General features: G+C 37.1%; 1 protein-coding gene across 1 annotated transcript in view; it reads right to left on the reverse strand.

Annotated features, from left to right (window-relative positions):
* Window positions 1-1772: 1772 nt before the first annotated feature.
* Window positions 1773-20696, reverse strand: part of pcxa (pyruvate carboxylase a) — a 154959-nt gene continuing 136035 nt past the window's right edge. The window contains exons 17-21 of the mRNA XM_073871229.1: window positions 15373-15617; window positions 10204-10383; window positions 5803-6051; window positions 5493-5633; window positions 1773-4019 (exon numbers count right to left, since the gene is read on the reverse strand). Coding sequence (XP_073727330.1) covers window positions 3768-4019; window positions 5493-5633; window positions 5803-6051; window positions 10204-10383; window positions 15373-15617 — 1067 coding nt within the window. The 3' untranslated portion in view covers window positions 1773-3767. The remainder of the gene's footprint in view (window positions 4020-5492; window positions 5634-5802; window positions 6052-10203; window positions 10384-15372; window positions 15618-20696) is intronic.

The raw sequence follows: 20696 nt of genomic DNA on the forward strand, positions 1-20696 counted from the left end.
TTCGTGTGACATTTTCTTCAAAGTCTGATGTTGTTTTAAGTTAGGCTTATATTTAAATGTGTCATTTTGAGTGTATGGTCAATAAATAAAGGAATTAATAGAGGTGGGCACAAAAATGACCAAATTTCCTCTGATTTGACACTCCCCACTTGTAATGTTCCTATTCCCAACAAAGGGCCTGCCCCACACTTTGTGAAACGCTGGCTTAGCATAGCCGTTTGAGCTTAGCTGGCGACTGATGTATTTCTGTGGGCGGAGTTTAGTCAAAAAAATTGTATTGATGTCATTTAACTGGGAAGTAAAGGGTTGTTGGAAGTAAACCAGCCATTCGCTGTAGGCTTTGAAAGGGGAATTCTGTTAAAGAAAATATATCACCTGGCAGTAAACTTTGAGCTTTATCATTTTGCATGTATTATTTATGCTCTAACAGCAACATTACACACTAACTAAAGTTGTAAAATGGGATCAGGAAGAACGTGAATTTTAATAAAAATATTTTGCACTTTAAGCGTAATCAACTTTGATTTACAAGTTATTTCAACTTAATTTTTTATCTTGACTAGTGATAAGTAGCTGTAACTTATAAAGCTGAATTAGCTTAACTTATTACAGCTTTACAGCAACGTACTAGTCAAGATAAAATAATAAATATGATTACCTCATTCTCAAGCAAACCGAGATACACGTCCATCATCTTTCAGACTAGTACATTTGGAGTTATTTTAATAAATGTCCTTGCTTTTCCAAGCTTAAAATGGGAGAAAATGGGGATCAGGGAACAACTTCTGACTTTAAACCCTGAAGAAATGCATCCATCCTTCACAGAAGTAATCCACACAGCTTTAAGGAGTTAATAAAGGTATTTTGTGGGTAATCCCTGTTTTCTACCATTATAAAGCTTGGAAGTGCAAGGACACTTACTAAAATAACTCCAAATGTGTTTGTCTGAAAGATGATGGAGCTATGTATCTCAGATTGCTTGAGAGTGAGTAAATCATGGGGCAATTTTTATATTTGGCTGGAGTATCCAGCAAAAAAACTTCTTGCGTCTTGAGTTGCAATAAAAAAGCTTTTTTGCCTTTCCCAGCAAGCAATTTTGGCTGAAAAAAGGCTAAATTTAGGCTGTCAATGAAAGTTCCATATCCCGAAAATAGAAAATGCATATACATTTAGAACCTGTAAAAGAAATTAAAGCAAACACTTTGAACACCTGTTGAGTTTGCTAACGTAATGAAATATAGTACTTCTCAAAGTTATTTCAAATATGGCATGTAACCAAATTCAAGGTTATTTAGGTTGGACCGGGTTACTCATAGCAGGACTATATTCGGTCTAGTTAGCCGTCATTTCACCATCTCGGTTTTTGCTTGCTGGGTTGGGATATTGCTTAATTGTTATGACAAATTATAAAGCTAGTATGTCCCAGCCTCCTACTTTAGGTACATTATTTGCAGCAGTAAAGCAGACAATCGATAAGCTTGCGTTTATTTGAGGCATGTGACGTCATCCGCATATGAAAGCACGATCACAGGTATCGATCAGCTCTTTTTGAATATCTAATGGAGCCCGCTCTGGCCCCGAGCACACGTTGACTCATATTTTTATGTTGGGTTATTTTTATTGCATACTTTCAGGATTCCTATCTACGCTGACACTAAAGCTCTTATCGAATTATCCTGAGATCCACGCGCATCTCCATGTGATTCATTATTGATTTACAGTCGCACATCCCTAATGCTAAACATCACAAATAACAGAGACGAGAGACAGTCCATTATCTTCCTTTTATTCATTTATTTTGTTCTCCAACACTTATCTATGATAAACGAACATGAGTAGGGTAAATTAGTATTTGCATATGTTGTAATATTCATTATCAAAACAGATGGAAAGAGATGAATTCACAGAAGGAAAAAAAAGACACATTCAATGCACATATAGGCTACTATTAAAGGCATCACATCCAAAATCTCACACAGATCAGTTCCAGTTCCCCCAAAAAACATTTCAAGTTAAAAGATTTATTAACACTGAGATATTTACCCTGTAAGTTACCATTGTGCCTAAAGAACAAATCAGCTACGTTCAATGCTATATTAGGATTGCGCATGACCCAACTTTGATCAAATAATGCATTGTTGTATTTTTAAGCCCGGCTTTATCCACTTGTCAGCTCAAAAACTCTTATAGACGAGCCGAGAGAGGGTTAACAGGACGAGCCAACAGCCTGAAAACATCAAGGACTTTTCCAGAGCCTTTCCAACACCCCCGCCTGTGCCCCAAACAGATACTGGAACCAAATAAAGTCAAAAGACAACACGGTGCTTCCCCCTCCCAACAATTTAGTGCCTGTTGTGATACACAAGTTAGCAGAGATGTATTTACCGTCAGGTTATACAAATGTCATCGAATAAGTTTATATTAAACACAGTGAAAAACTGATGATGAGAACAGTTTACTACATTCACTCACAGATGTTCAGAGCTCTAAGATCCAAAATAATAAGCGATCCTGTATCTCTCAAAAAACCATTAGCCCATTTTAATGGCATCACATTTGTGGGTGCACATTGAAATACCATACTGCTCTCCATAAATGACGTGAACACATCCAAGTTACAAGCTATTGGTCCTTGTCGAAGAAGTGGTCTACTTGGGGTCGAGATTGTTTCGGCTATTTCAGATGCTGCCCGGTGGACCTCTTCAGCGGGAACAGCCAAGCATCTCGTAGATTCCAGGACGAGTGCTTTCAATTAAACGGGCCATTAAATCAAACCTCTCATTATCAGTTACAAATTATATCAATTGTGTTCAACATGGGAAATTAGACAATGCTGGAGACTACAGCTATTTGTGCCAGCATAGCGGCCATGAGGCATCTGTTGCTTAGGGGAATGTAACGGGACGGCGAAATAAAATCGCATTAAGGGAGGGATTGAAACAGAAGCATGAGATGAGTCCTGGGAAATGAAGGTCCCCCTAAAGTCTGCATTTCAACCGAGTGTTCCCTGCAGTCCCCAAAGAGTCTATAAGTGCTCTTAAATATAAAGCCATCGATCGTCATTGCCCTCAGTGGAACTCAACACACTCGTGTCTGAGCATTTATCTGTCTGACCAATTAAATGAGCAAGGCCATTGGTTAAAGAAGAGCAGGTATTTATGACACAATTAACTGGTCGATAATTTACGCTACTCTATAATAAGACTTAAAGATGAATATTCATCTGCAACTGTGCTCAAAAAGACAATTTGTGCTCTAGTTAGGGGTATGGACTGTGTATAGGATATATTTTGGATGATTGGGATTTTTGTTAGCTCTCAAGAACTATTTTATAGTGCATTCATGTAAACGATTGCATACTGTGTGTAAGACACACAGAAACGCGGCCTATATTAAGACTAATTTGGTTATTTATTTATTGCTTCATTCTTAGCATAAATCTTTTAGTGATCACTACTTTCATTAACAATTAACAGACATTAGCAGCTACTAAAAAAAGCTAAACGCTAGTTCACATCCTTCTCACAGACAATAAAAGTGATGAAGGATCACGAATAAGCGCATATGACACTATTCAAGAATGCATTTTCAGAATCACGTTGTTGACAACTCAGCCTTCCACCTTTTGTTATGCCTGACGTGTTCGGGTAATGCGTCTGCCACCTTATGTATAGTAAGTGTGTCGATTTTAGTGTGCGAGTGTGTGTTTAGTGTTGCAGGGGTTGGCAGTGATGAGATGTCATGTTCCCTGCTACAGGCCTTGATATCTATTCAGTGATCTCCAGAATAAGATCATCTCCTTCCAGGGTGCTGTCGCTGGTCACGTACACCTTGGCCACGGTGCCAGACAGCGGCGAGTTAACCACCGTCTCCATCTTCATGGCGCTGAGGACGCACAGCGGCTGCCCTTTCTCCACCTTCTGACCCTGCTTCACTTTCACCTCCACCACCTTGCCGGGCATAGGAGCTCCTATCTGTCCGCGAACGTCCTTCAGGGCTTTAGGGTGGAAATGCATCTCCTAGGATTTTAAAGATGAACTGAGATTAGCGCACAGCAAAATTTGAACTTCAACATAAAATTTTAAGTGTGTTGCACATCCATGGTTTCCATTAAATCAGTGTTGACAGTTTAATATACGTGACTCTGTTTGTGAACTCTTATAATCGAATTTTTGGGATTAGTTTGATTTCAATTATTGGTTTTACTTTAATTTCAATATTTGACATTGATTTCAATATTTGCCTTACTCAGGCAATATATTAAAGGGGACATATCATGAAATTCTGACTTTGGTGGTACAAAATAAAACGTAGCGCTTTTCTAAGCGGATTTAAAAGATGAACTATATTTTATGGCGTAATAGCACTTTTGTGAGTACTTCGACTCGCCTGAAAAGTCCGCTTCCCTTCTCACTCTCATAATGAGAGAGGGAGGGTGCTACTGCGCCGAGTCGAAGTACTCCCAAAAGTGCTATTACGCCATAAAATATAGTTCCTCTTTTAAATCCGCTTAGAAAAGCGCTACGTTTTATTTTGTACCACCAAACTTGCTCATATAACTACTCGTCTTAAATAGGAAAAACGTTGATGTGTTTGGTCACTTCTAACTTTATCTCTAAATAGTACCATTGAATGAATGGGGCTAAGCTAAATGCTATCAAAGCGTCGCAGCGCGCTCCAGCGCTTACGTGCACGCACACAGATGATAGAGGGATGTATCAACAATTCTTAGTTAAGGTAATAACATATTTTAATATTGAAAATGAGTAGACTATTCCTTTAAAAAGTGTTGTGAAATGTCGCCTTTAGAGATATCAATGATATATTTTCACAATGTTCTTTACATCATTTAGGATGATTTTATGTAGAAAACAGTTATATTTACATATCATTGAACACAAGCCATCACTGGCCTACAGTTTACATTTTGTAATCAAGCTGTTAGTTATCTGTCGGGTAGTACATGTTCCTCAGGGCCCTTTCAACATATTTGTTGTGTTTTTACATTCAATACAGCAAGACTCAGAAACAGTACAGTATGCACGGGTCCCGAGGCTCTTTGTTAAAAGCTACGCTTTTTAAATCTGACATGGCAGTGTTTTAGTGTTATGTTTACATGTACCAACAATTAAAAAATAATGCACCTGTGCCAGCGTCTCCTTATTCATTCTGTGCTGTCAGCTCTGGTTAAGCGTGGTCTGATAAATGCATCGAGCCGAGTCTGGTCTGAATGCGGACTCGTGGTGATTAAATGTGTTTATTTTAATCGTCTTTTTAAATAATTAATTATACTGAATGAATTCAGTTGACGGCACTAATAAACAGCAATCACACCCAAGCCTAATTATGGAACAAATGGAATCCCAACTGTAAGGCATTTGAAATTTTTCGGGACATCCCATTTCCCTTGTCAGGGAACATGCACCCTCAACCTTATAAGATACCGTTTCAATCTTTTAATAAAAACAGATGACAAACAAACTCCCTTATACCTTCATGGCCACGGTGTCCTTGACAAGTACGGATCTGAGCTGACCGTTGAGCTCGAAGAAAACCTCTCTCTGACCGGCTTTATTAAGATCTCCCAGAGCCAAAGCTTTGATGTGGAGAGTCTTGCCTCGTTCCAGTTCCACCTGAGACAGAAAGTTTTCCAGGTGGAAAAACAAAACTGATGGTTAAGATGTGGGAATGACATTTACAATAAATGGAAGACAGGATGATGTAAGGCACACTAACAGCAAGTATGCTTCTTCTGTTTAATAAATGAAACCATTTTATTTATTGAAAAAGATTCATTCACACCTCAAACTCTTCAGCAATCTTGGGTCCGTCCAGGAAAATTCTGGTGTCGAGACAGTCCACAGGGCCGAAGGTTTTAGTAAAATCTTTGTACTCCTGAAACACTTTGGGGTACATGGCAGCTGACATCACATCCTCTGGGGTGATTTTATGCCCGTGGGCTTCTCGCAGTTGCTTCTCCAAAGCTTGAAAATCCATGGCGGGGAGAGAAGCTCCAGGACGGCCCTCCACACGGGGCAGAGACTTTAAAACCTAAGATACAAATAAGTAATGAGAAACCCTAAAAATATACATTATACATTCTGAATTATCAGTGCAATATTTTAGTTTTTTTTTTTTTTTTAAGTTAAACTATAAGCGGATGATGTACCGGCAATCCCCACGAGCCCCAGAATGAATCTGAGAATATTTATAACTGATCATTAGCGGAATTAAAATAAATCTTTCTTCGCTTTATTTAGATTAATTTTACAGGCTGAAGAATTGATAAATTCGATAATCAGCCGTGAGTCAACCATGAATTAACCATGTCACCAAATGTAAATATTCATACACAGTAAAACAATCTTTGTTGTTTAAGCTGTTTCAAATGCAGAAGACAAAAATGAAATACTTCTTACTCAAACAAATGCTTGCATAATGATGAGCAATTAATGTTACAAGACAACACAGGAAAAATAGGCCAGCGCCGGTATTGCTCAAATGTTTGTTATCTGAAATATATGCAAAGCAGATGGCCTATAATTTACAAGCATTCTAAATGAGCTGCATACTTGCATGCACAGAAAAGCACCGGCATTGTTTCTCAAAGATGTGAGACACATTTGTCAAGGAAACAAGTTATGTTGCATAGGAATGGCTGCTGGGTAATTGGGGCGTTCAGGACAATGGGATTTTTTTCCTGCATGCATCTCTGACAAACACAACTCGGTGATACTGCACTCAAGAGACTGCAGGAAGGTGGAAAAGCATGTGGGCCAATGGGAAACCCTCTCACAAAAATCAACACCAAGACTGAGATTAACCAATAGAATCTCTCCAGCGAGAGATATTATGATTATTTATATTGCACACTACAGAAAGTTGCATACAAAAAATACAAAAATATACTGTAAATACAAAATAATGCTGTAAAGATACAATTAATAATTTAAAATAAAATGTTAGATTTTAACCCAAGCTGAGCAGGATCAACCTTATTTATAATATCTTGAATTCCTAATATTAACCCTAAACCTTAACCCTTTACCTAGCACAGCCCTTTTTGAGAGTGGGGTGTAAAGGTGATGTACCTCTTCAAATTCATATAACTGGCATTTTTTGGTCTAGAAGCCTAATTTTATGCTATTTTTTATGAAAGTGTCTGAATGTGAAAATATTAAATAAGAAAAAAATGTTATAGCAGTTTAAATTTATTGTAATAAATAAAAGTAATGCAATATAGTATTTTTTTATTCATCAAATTAAAAAAAAGAGGTTTGTGTTGGTTTGCGACGAGGTTTGCTACATACTATTGTCACAAATTATTAAATAACAGTCAATGCATTATTATTACTGCTAAAAAGTTTTGAAATATAAAAAACTACATTCTTAAGGGGGTCGCACACCGGTCGCGCAGCTCAGCGCTGTGCCGTTCTAAAAAACTCGAACACATTGCTTTCTATGAGTATACGCACACCGGCGCCAACAGGTGGCGCCTGTCCGCGCCGCCCAGCTACTACTCAGGAAGTTGCTCAAATCCCTGTCGCACCACAGAGCGCCACTCACATAGTTTAACATTAAATAACATAATTTTTGGCCCAAATCATTAACGATTAACATTAGCAACCAATGTATATTTTGCATTTTGAAGTAGACGCTATCTGATGAAGCACGCGCTATTTAATATTTACATGAAGAAAGTAAACTTGGTGTCCAGCTCACGGGACAGTGCCAGTTGCTTACCCTATGCTTTATTTGTAACCCTAAAATATAACAAAAATTATTCGGACTCAAGAGTACGACCCCACAGTGCATTTGTTTGTAAATGCATATATGGGTAAGTCTTTCCTATTTTTTGGGGCAGTTTCCTGAACAGGGCTTATCCAAGTCCTAGACTAAAATGCATGTTTGAGCTGCCTTAATTTAAAAACACCTTGTACTGACACATCTTAACATATATTAGTGCCATTGTTTTGTCTCAAGATGCACACAAGTATTGTTTTTTATATGGTTTGTTTGTAAAAACTACTTAAAGTCCTAATATAACCCTCAAGCAATCCGAGATACATATGTACTTCATCTTACAGATGAAGAACTCCAAACACATTTGGAGTTATTTTATTAAATGTCCTTGCTCTGTTTAAGCTTTTTAGTGGTAGAAAACAGGAATCAGGGAACAACTTCTGATTTTAAACCCCAGGCAGGGAGCTACACTGCGACCAAAATGGTCGCATATGCGACCTTTTGAACTGCCGTTGCGACCCTAATTTTTAATGGGTCGCAAATGTGCTACCTAATGTTTTAGACAATATGCTATGATTTACTATGAGCATTTATTAAAACAGAAACGTGGATTTTAAGAATACGTTTTATAACGTGCTCTGAGCCATTTTGGCTTCATTTTGCGTGAAAGCACGTCGTGTCTCTCCTTATCAGTGTGCGTTTGCGTGCTCAGCTGTTTCTCAATGAATTAGGTGCGACGCGACGCAAGCGCAGTGTCTTCCATGTTTCTGAACTTGAGCAGAGGTCTTTCTTAACTGAGGACGCGGGACCCGTATGGTTCCGGGTTTATATTTTAAATGGTCTGTCGGGTCCGGTTAGGTCCTAGTTTAATTACTTTGGGTCCCAAGTCTGATTAATGTTGTGTTTATAACCCGAGTCGATCGGAAAACGGCCATGAGCGCTACCGCACTAAAGCTCGAGTGCAGTTTCAGCGTGCCTTCGGTTTCTATGGCGATACGACCACGCGCTGCATTTTCTTTCTCACATTTTTTTTAATAATCTTATTATTAATAAACCATATCTTTTCTGAAACCATATCCATATTAAGTTTGGACAGAGATTGTAGCAAAAAGCAATGCTAATGTCAAGCCAACTGCACTGAACGAGCAAAGCAATGTAAAGTCTGTCACCGGGACAGCAAGTAGACTTTTAAATCTGAAATAATGAGTGGATTAAGCTTTTTAAATCGGCAAGAGAGAAATAGAAAGATAGAGCAGAAGCAGTAAAAGTGCCTATCTAATAGAAATTATTACCATTATAACATCAGTCATAACATCAATCACATTTATAATCTATAGACCTGCACTGTCTATTAATATACTATACATAATATTGTATTATATTGAGTTTGATAAAAGGGGTCTAATTGCTTCATGTATCAGTGCAAAAACAGTAAGTGTTTTCGTGGTGCTTTGACAAACAGTGTCAGCTTTGTTAATGGCAAAGAAAGTTTGGGGTGGTTAGATTAATGAAATATAATGTGAAATTAATATTAATTTTCAATAAATCAAAGTATTGTGTTGTGTCACACATTATTAGTTCTACGTCACATGTATAGTAGACCATTATTTGTCAGTGGGTAATAATTGCCCTTTTCACCGGCTACCACCACAAGTAAATTTCAGATCTGTGGGAAACACTGCAACGTTTAAGAAAACAAGAAGGCATGTGGTTTAAAAGATGGCAAGTAAAATAAAAAGCATATCTGTATGCAATACAGTTTCATTATTGTTCATTATTACCAGAGCGCCTTAATATAACTTGAAAAAAATATGTGCAACCAAATCATATTTTGCGCCAGTAACTGAAAAAGTTGGTAGCGCAAGTGCCACCAGTCGAAAAGGTTAGTGTAGTTCCCTGCAACCCCAAATAAGTGCATTCATCCTTCACAGAGGTAATCCGGTAGCGACGCCATCTTGGACTCACGCGATTCATGAGTTTTAGCGTAGTGAATGCTTGTTGCCATGAGTACGTTGCTGCGCAGTGTTTCTCATTAATTGCATGACTCCAAGATGCCGTCATTACCAAAAGCTAGTTATTATATTTTTTAAAGTTTATTATTGTACTTTTCATACAATATATGTATATTGTATCTCAAATGTATCACAGATTGCTTGAGGATGAGTAAATCATGGGGTAATTTTGATATTTGGCTGGAGTATCGCTTTAAGGTAGGTCCTGTATTGTCTGCTGTACTTCTCCATCTCTGTATCTAACTTGTGGTTGAGTAGAAGAGTTAACTGACAATAGGGTCGACTAACTTTGAAAAATGGACATAGTCTTTTTTTTGATGAAGAAAGATCTAGTGCAAGCGAACTAGACCTCAACATTGGATCAGCCGGATCAAACACTTGAATAGTTTTAACCTGGTAGCTTGGATAAGAAATGCTGTAATGCTGTATAAAGAATAGGGAGTCGTACCTTTGACCTAAAGGGCTCAGGGAAGCCTCCGTGTGGGATGCCGATGTGCCCTTGCAGGAACTCCACCACGGAGAGGGGGAAAGACAGTTCATCCGCCCTCTCCTCCACCTCCGCCCGACTCAGAGAGTTCTGCACCATGAACTGTGCCAGATCGCCCACAATCTTAGAGGAGGGAGTTACCTAAAGGTAAAGCATGAGAAAAGAAGAGATAAGGGTGAATGGAAAGACATGCTTGCTTAGACCTCCATCAATACATCTCAGCAAACCGCCAGGCTTAACCGCCCTCAGGCTGCCCCACCAATATGAACTTGGAATGAGGTGACGAAGAGAAACATGGCTTAAAAAGAAGATAACATTCACAATCGCCCTCATCATAAGGACAAAAGACAGGCGAATCTTAGAAAAGGCGAACACAGAGAATCTAATGAAATCCAGAGGTAACGTCTCGCTTGTTAAGTAGAGCGCCGCTCTGGCCCCAATATTGACAATATTAACATCACGGGGACTCCAAGGAGGAACGAGAAAAGAAAGGCAGCTATCTCCCATCATTTAATTAAGCCCAGGGAAATGAAAAGCAGCAAGGCGAGACCAAACGCTAACAGATGCCTTTGATTGGGAAAAATCAGACTGTGCTTCTGAGAAAGACAACAGATAAGCTTTGCCTAAAGCTCTCCCGAGCTGATCCATCTCTGGGCCATGAGAGACAGGGACAGGATTATTTCTTGTCCTTCTCTTGCTGTGCCCTTTTTTCCAAGTTATTTTTATTTATCTGGAGATTGAGACGGTTGTAATGGAATGAGAGGAAAGGGGAGGAGAAATGAGAGCAATTACATCTGTGATTCAGAGAGCAGCTCTCGGGTCCATGATATTCATGATCTTGCGAGCATGAGCTGATTTTTGAGAATAAGGGTGAGACCCTTATGAGCGCAGTGGGTAATAATTAAGCTCTATTTAACAGGGAGAATGCTGCATACGAACGATTTATACTGCACTTTATGGCTGCCATGGGACGCAATTATTGCACAGGAACAGTAAATGTTAAATGTTCATATTGCTGATAAAATGAAAACCAGCACTTATGCAAAATCTACTGTAAAATAACATTTGCAATATCCTGCTTAAATTTAATGATTTAATGCATGCCGTAATTAGTCAAACCAAATGTTGAATTCAACTTTTTACTTAACTGAACATCTGCGCTGCACATCACATTAGTAATAATACCAAATACACAAACATTTTCCAAAGCAATTATCGTTCTAAAACAAACTTTATGAATACAACTTGGTTCATAAAATTAAATCTACAACATTTAATTATATTTTTCATTTTTGTCTGATTATACGCACATCATAAACCGAGAAATGATGTAAGATACTAAAGCTTTATTGGATTTTGTGTTAATTACATCTTATGATATTATTCTCAGATGACTTGCATATTTTTAAAAGCCGTAAAGCCGTCTCTTTAGAGATGTCTTTCATTATTGCAAAACTTGGAGTGTTTTTAAACTAATACATGCCGGAATTCAGTTTCAACAGAACTGTTTTCCAATGAATATTAGGAGAATAAGGAAACTATTCCACTGTGAAATTAAAGAGAGCAAAAAACTCAAAGCAAAATCAAAGATCTATCTTGAGTACCCTGATTTTTAATTTAAGATCCAAACTGTGCAACAAGTTTGATTAGTGCTACCGATTTACATGCAGCTGTTAAAATATCAGATTGAATCATGTTTTCCAGTAAATGACAATTCTTTTTTTCTTTCTTAGAAAACTGGAACCGCCCGGTTTGGCAAAACGTTTACATCAGAAGAATAGAAGTTCAGCACGGCAGCAGTTGTTAAACCAGAGAAATGCAATCTGTTTAAAAGCAAGTCATTAAAAAACTCAAAGCACCAGATGTAACAAGAACAGCTGAATATTTTGTATTGTACAACGGTTCGTTCCAGTCCTAGAATATGATTGGATGAGAGCGCTGCTACCGCAGAAATAATTCACTAGAATACTTTACTGTTTTGTGCATTACAGTTGTAGCTGAATCAATACTCTGGCAAAATTACAGTAAAAATGTAATAATAGTAATGTTAATATAATAATACTTTACTGTTTGGTACTTTACAGTAACTGCTGAATCAATACTTTAGGAAAATTACAGTAAAATGTACTAATAGTAATAATAGTATAGTGATAATTTAGTACTAGGATACTTTACTGTTTTGTACATTACAGTTACTGCTGAACTGATACTCTGGCAAAATTACAGTAAAATGTAGTAATAGTATAGTGATAATTTAATACTAGGATACTTTACGGTTTTGTTCTCTACAGTAACTCCTGAATCGATACTCTGGCAAAATTACAGTAAAAATGTAATTATAGTATAGTGATAATTTAACACTAGGATACTTTACTGTTTTGCACTTTACAGTAACTGCTGAATCAATACTCTAGGAAAATTACAGTAAAATGTACTAATAGTAATAATAGTAGTAAAAATTGAATACTAAGATACTTTACAGTTTTTTACTATATAGTAACTTCTGAATCTATACTCTAGGAAAATTACAGTAAAATGTACTAATAGTAATAATAGTATAGCGATACTTTAATACTAAGATACTTTACTGTTTTGCACTTAACATGTTCTGCCAAAATAAAAGTAAAAAATTACTAATAGTAATAATAGTATAGTGATAATTTAATACTAAGATACTTTACTATTTAGACTTTACAGTAACTGCTGAATCCATACTTTAGGAAAATTACAGTAAAATGTTCTAATAGTAATAATAGTAGTATAGCAATAATTTAATACTAAGATACTTTACTGTTTTGTACTTTACAGGTACTGCTGAAGCGATACTCTAGGAAAATTACAGTAAAATGTACTAATAGTAATAATAGTATAGGAATAATTTAATACACTTTACTGTTTTGTACTTTACAGTTACTGCTGAATCGATACTCTAGGAAAATTACAGTAAAATGTACTAATAGTAATAATAGCAGTATAGCAATAATTTAATACTAAGATACTTTACTATTTTGTACTTTACAGTTACTGCTGAATTGATAATCTAGGAAAATAACAGTGAAATGTACTAATAGTAATAATAGTATAACGATAATTTAATACACTTTACTGTTTTGTACTTTACAGTTACTGCTGAATCGATACTCTAGGAAAATTACAGTAAAATGTACTAATAGTAATAATAGTATAGCAATAATTTAATACACTTTACTGTTTTGTACTTTACAGTTACTGCTGAATCGATACTCTAGGAAAATTACAGTAAAATGTACTAATAGTAATAATAGTAGTATAGCAATAATTTAATACTAAGATACTTTACTGTTTTGTACTTTACAGGTACTGCTGAAGCGATACTCTAGGAAAATTACAGTAAAATGTACTAATAGTAATAATAGTAGTATAGCAATAATTTAATACTAAGATACTTTACTGTTTTGTACTTTACAGGTACTGCTGAATCGATACTTTAGGAAAATTACAGTAAAATGTTCTAATAGTAATAATAGCAGTATAGCAAAAATTTAATACTAAGATACTTTACTATTTTGTACTTTACAGTTACTGCTGAATTGATACTCTAGGAAAATTACAGTAAAATGTACTAATAGTAATAATAGTATAACGATAATTTAATACACTTTACTGTTTTGTACTTTACAGTTACTGCTGAATCGATACTTTAGGAAAATTACAGTAAAATTTTCTAATAGTAATAATAGCAGTATAGCAATAATTTAATACCAAGATACTTTACTATTTTGTACTTTACAGTTACTGCTGAATTGATAATCTAGGAAAATAACAGTGAAATGTACTAATAGTAATAATAGTATAACGATAATTTAATACACTTTACTGTTTTGTACTTTACAGTTACTGCTGAATTGATACTTTAGGAAAATTACATTAAAATTTTCTAATAGTAATAATAGCAGTATAGCAATAATTTAATACCAAGATACTTTACTATTTTGTACTTTACAGTTACTGCTGAATTGATAATCTAGGAAAATAACAGTGAAATGTACTAATAGTAATAATAGTATAACGATAATTTAATACACTTTACTGTTTTGTACTTTACAGTTACTGCTGAATCGATACTCTAGGAAAATTACAGTAAAATGTACTAATAGTAATAATAGTGTAGTGATAATTTAATACCAAGATACTTTACGGTTTTGTACTTAACCGTAGTTACAAAGTTACAGTAATAATCAGGGCCAGACAAAATCTGTATATTAAACATAACGAAAGCTTTCGTCTTGTAAATGGATTTAAAATGATTAAGTGCTTAGTGCTGACTGTCACATCACATAGACAACAGAGTCAAGTAAAATCTGAACTCCGCTGTAAGTTTTATTTTATCTCAAATATCAAATGGTTCATGTTTTTCATCATTAAAAACAGCAAACTGCATGCACAGGGTTTATAGACTTGTCAATGACGGCTCACAAACGCTTGGAATCTGTGTGCTTGTTAATGACGCCTACTGCTAACAAACACGCAAAGTGTGCCACAAACATGGTAAGTGTGCTTGTCACTGATGGGCGTTAAATTAACTGCTGAATCGATACTCTGGAAAGTTACAGTAATATCTTTTTAGTTACAAACAACTGAACGCATACTTTGAACTAGCAACAGCAGATTCTGATTCCATGATGTAAGAAAGTAGTTCCACACATAAAAGGGTTGAAACACATTTTGTTTTTTAATGTAGCGTACAAACAATATCACACTCACAATGTGCTCTTATGAAAGCATATCATTATAAGTATTATGCTGATTTTATGCAGTTTCATACAGTGTTCTTGTGCCATTGCTTTATTAGGATGAAAATTGGTGTGCATGTTTTTTTGCACATTACGACATGATACAAAATATCTTCTGAATGTGCTTTAAATCAGATTAATGTCAGCAAGACGGGAAATGAGCACAGTGTCATATTTAAAGGAGTGAGTCAGAAGGCACAAGCAGCATTTGACAACATCACGACTCAATCCTCGAGCGTGTGAGACAGAGCATGTGAGGAAAAGGCGTTTAGCTAATAAGCTCAAAGGTTCTGCATCTCTGGCTTTACATCAATTCTTCACTGAATACAGCAAGACACATCATTTCAAACGCACTTACTTTGATGAGGTCTCCAAGCAGCTTGTTGGCTTCTGTGTAGGCTTTCTTTACTTCCTTAAACTTGTTCCCCAGCCCCATACTGTGCGCTTGAAAATGGAGGTTGGTGTACTGGCCACCTGGGATCTCATTCTCATAGACATCAGCATTCCCAGACTTCATGGTCGCTGTGCAGTCAAATGGAGCATAAAGGCCCCGGGTCACCTCCCAATACTCACTGTAGTCAAAAACTTTCTCGAGAGAGATGCCTGAAAAACAGGTGAAGGTGAGAGAGGATGTTAGAAAAATAAGACAGACAGAAAAATGTGAGTGAGTGAATAAAAGAAAGTGGAAGAGAATAATGGATGAATGGAAAGATATACAGACAGATAAATCAATGGATGGATGGATGGACGGACAGATAGAAAGACAGACAGACAGACCGACAAATAGATAAAGAGATGTAAATAAGTCAGAGAGACTTAGATGGACAAACAGAAGGACAGATGTAAGTGAGAGAGCGAGAGTGAGAGAGCGAAAGAGAGAAGGCGAGAGGAAGAGAGCCAGAGAGAAAGTGAGAGAGTACAAAGAGATTCAGAGAGATAGATAAATGTGAGTGAATGACAGAAAGTGAATTATGGTTAAATGGAAAGATGGACATACAGACAGATCGATGAATGAATGGATTGATGGATGAATGAATGAGAGACAGACAGACACATACAGATCGACAGACAGAGAGACAGACAAAAAAGAGATGTAAATAAGTGAGATAAACTAGATGGACAGACAGATTTGAGTTAGTGAGTGAGTGAGTGAGTGAGTGAGTAAGTGGGGGGCAGGGAGAGATAGAAAGGGAGAGAGAGAGAGAGAGACAGACAAAACGAGGGAGTACAAAGAGATGACAGAAAGTGAAAGAGAATTATGGATGAATGTAAAGATGCACATACAGAAAGACAGACAGACAGATAAAGAGATGTAAATAAGTGAGAGAGACATAGAATACAGTGAGTGAGTGAGTGAGAGAGCGAGTGAGTGAGAGAGTGAGTGAAAGAGTCAGTGAGCGAGAGAACAAGCGAGCAAGAGAGCAAGCGAGCAAGAGAGCGAGTGAGAGAGCGAGTGAGTGAGTGAAAAAGAAGGAGAGGTAAAATTATGGAAGAATGCAAAAATGGAAATACATAAAGACATACAATGAATAGATGGATAGATAGATGGATGGATGGATGAGTAGATAGACAGACAGATAAATGTGAGTGAATGACAGAAAGTGAAAGAGAATTATAGAATTATGTAAAGATGAACATACAGACAGACAGACAGATCAATGAATGGATGGATGAATGAATAGACAGACAGACAGACAGACAGACAGACAGACAGACAGACAGACAGACAAACAGATGTAAATAAGTTAAATAAACTTAGATGGACAGACAGATTTGAGTGAGTGAGTGAGTGAGTGAGTGAGTGAGTGAGTGAGTGAGTGAGTGAGTGAGTGAGTGAGTGAAAAAGGCGGCGAGGGAGAATTATGGAAGAATGGAAAGTAAAAGAGAATTATAGAATTATGTAAAGATGAACAGACAGACAGATCAACGAATGGATGGATGGATAAATAGACAGAGACATACAGACAGAGACAGACAGAAAGACGGACGTAAATAAGTTAAATAAACTTAGATGGACAGGCAGATTTGAATGAGTGAGTGAGCGAGAGAGTGAGTGAGAGAGTGAGCGAGAAGGTGAGTGAGAGAGCGAGAAGGTGAGTGAGAGAGCGAGAGGGTGAGTGAGAGACCGAGAGGGTGAGTGAGAGAGTGAGAGGGCGAGCGCGTGCGTGCGTGCGTGTGTGAGTGAGTGAGTGAAAAAGGCGGCGAGGGAGAATTATGGAAGAATGGAAAAATGGACATGCATACAGACAGACAAATGAATAGATTGATTGGTAGATAGATGGGACGGATAACTAGACAGACAGACAGACAGACAGAGAGTGAGAGAGATAAAAAAGAAGGAGAGGGAGAATTATGCAAGAATGAAAAAATGGACATACATAAAGACATACAGATGAATAGATGGATAGATAGATGGATGAATGGATAAGTAGATAGACAGACAGATAAGTGAGATATACATAGAATACAGTAAGTGAGTGAGTGAGTGAGTGAGTGAGTGAGTGAGTGAGTGAGTGAGTGAGTGAGTGAGTGAAAAAGACGGAGAGGGAGAATTATGGAAGAATGAAAAAATGGACATACATAAAGACATACAGATGAATAGATGGTTAGATAGATGGATGAATGGATAATTAGATAGACAGACAGATAAGTGAGATATACATAGAATACAGTAAATGAGTGAGTGAGTGAGTGAGTGAGTGAGTGAGTGAGTGAGTGAGTGAGTGAGTGAGGTGAGGTGAGGTGAGGTGAGGTGAGGTGAGGTGAGGTGAGTGAGTGAGTGAGTGAGTGAGTGAGTGAAAAAGACGGAGAGGGAAAATTATGGAAGAATGGAAAAATGGACATACATAAAGGCATACAGATGAATAGATATATGGATGGATGGATTGATTGATGGGTAAGTAGATAAGTTGATTGATAAGTAGATAGACAGACAGATAAATGTGAGTGAGTGAATGAAAGAAAGTGAAAGAGAATTATAGAATTATGTAAAGATGAACATACAGACAGACAAATCAATGGATGGATAGATGCATAGAAAGACAGACAGACAGATAAAGAGATGTAAATAAGTGAGAGAGACATAAAATACAGTGAGTGAGTGAGAGCGAGAGAGTGAGAGAAAAAGGCGGCGAGGGAGAATTATGGAAGAATGGAAAAATGGACATGCATACAGACAGACAAATGAATAGATGGATTGATAGATAGATGGGACGGATAAGAAAATAGACAGACAGACAGACAGAGATAGAGATAGAGATAAAGAGGGGAGTAAGTAAATAAGTGAGTGAAAAAAAGAGAGAGAGAAAGAGGGAGACAGAAAGACATCATTCGTTTATAACGAAGAGTAAAATGCAAACCAACTATGACTCTATGACATTAATATTTAATCAAAAATAATGACACTCTCAGTCTCTTTAGCGCTGACTAACAACTTTGCTGGCTAATCAGGCATTCATCCAGAGCTTTTAATCAGTCCCCAAAAGCTGAGCACACAGGGGTCTGTGCAGTAGTTTGGAGTTGATGCTGGAGCAGAGATTGTTTCCTGCCACTCACGGCTTCGTCATTTACCAGCAGCAGTCCGTCAATTAATCAATCAATGAGGCGCGCCACTCGCAACAGAGTTTACATGCTCATTTGACTCCCTCATCCCCACTAATTGCCCATCGCTGCGATAACAATAGCTTTTCGGTGCAGAAGATAACATGCACATAAACACACTTTAAGATGTGTGCTTATACGCCCATTATACCGACCACAGGAATCACAGCAACGCACTCATAAAACACACCCACGAGCGATTTTCTTCCCCTGCACACTGCCACCCTGACTACAGGCTATTAGGCGCTATTGATGTGACGGTGTAAAAGCAGAGTGTCCGGCTCCCCTTGTGCAGACCGATCTATCAGCACACGTCACTCAGACCGTGCATTGATCTACAGACACATGCCCTTTATGATGATGAACTGGCTATAGGAGAGGAAAAGTGTGAGACTAGGGAAGGCAGATGAACCCGGGCAGGAGATCGAGAATTTGATGGAGTGAAGGAGAGAAAGGTGGATTAGAAATTGACAAGCGAAAGGAAAACCAGGATGGTGACAGAATGATCTCTGTTCGTCTATACAGTAAATCCATCCTATCTACATGGCAGATATGATAGAAGGATGTAAGGGTAACACTTTACAATAAAGCTGTGTTTGTTAACATTAGTAAATGCATTAGCTAACATAAACTAAAAGCATACTATATAAACAAAAAACTGAGTCTTTATATAAGCAAATTTTGTAATGAGAAAGAGTACAAACTGAATGCTTAAGGTGCATCAATGCAGAGCTGTTACAGTATTTACAGTAGGCAGTAAATATTGAGCATGTGTCAGCTGTCTCTTCCTTTTCATATCAACACCCTGCACCTTGTTTGCAAACACCATAAACAGGTGATTAAAACTGTATGCTGCATATGGCGGCGATAACAATACAATGCAATAACATTTCCGCAGGACTCCTGACAGCCACCAAACAATTCAATTACCCAGTTAGCATCTACTGGAGCAGAAACCACACAAAAATTTTGGGATTTGGGGAATAAGGATGAATCTTGAAGGAACGTATAAAGCAAAAAAAAAAAAAAAAAACACAAGGTGATAACACATCCTCATCATGTGTGTGCTGCGATATGATTCACAAGTCACACACCCACTGTATGTATATGTATATGCAAGAGCTCCTGCTCACGATTCTGCATTTCATTAGTTTGTTGTTTGCTGGTTTATAGGCCTGGGGCATTAAATTATAACTGTTAGATTACACAGCCTGTATGTTATCAATAATGGTGTGTCTGAGAGGGAGAGGAGACCGGAGGCAACTGTAAAAAAAAATTTACTCACAGATGGCTACAAATCTACCCGTCATCTTGTGGCACAACAAATATGTGTTTTAATAGTCGGAAGTGCAGAAAATAGTAATAGTAAAAGTACAAGGAATATTATTACTTGATAAGGACTTAAACATTTAAAGGACTTAAAAGGAATTTTAAGGATCACTTTGAAGGATCGCTGATGTTATGTCTTCCTGTCCTTTGCTTTAGATACAGTAAAAGCGTATGCTAAATGAATAAATGAAAATCTTTTGTGAAAAAATTAGCAAAAACACCATGTATTTTCATTGTTCGTTGATAAAATGCAAAATTGTAAAAATGATATTAAAAAAAAACATTGACGTATCATCATGCTATAAGAAAAAAGGGACATGATTTTTATAAACAAATTCTCCAATTTCTCCATTTCTACAGTCCTAATATATTCAGAAGTGATTGTGAATCAGTTGAAGGGCAAAGGCAAATTATGACTGCCTTGGGTAAGACGTTTTCGGTTTGTGTTTGTTATTACAAGCGTTTATTGACTGATCTCTCCTATAATATTGCAAATAAAATGCATGAGATCTTTATGCCATTTGTTAATTATACAGTAACACATAATATCTTCCTGCCATTGGCCACTCCTACGGTAACACATGAGCTCTTCGTGCAATCCGTCACTCCTACAGTAACGCATAAAATCTTCATGCCATCAGTCAGTCCTGTGGTAACGCAGGAAATATTCGAACCATCATCACTCTTACAGTAATGCATAAGATCTTTATTCCATCAATCACTCCTTCTGTAATGCATGAGATCTTCGTACCA

This window comes from Misgurnus anguillicaudatus, chromosome 9, assembly GCF_027580225.2.
Source record: "Misgurnus anguillicaudatus chromosome 9, ASM2758022v2, whole genome shotgun sequence".
NCBI classification, from domain to species: Eukaryota; Metazoa; Chordata; class Actinopteri; order Cypriniformes; family Cobitidae; genus Misgurnus; species Misgurnus anguillicaudatus.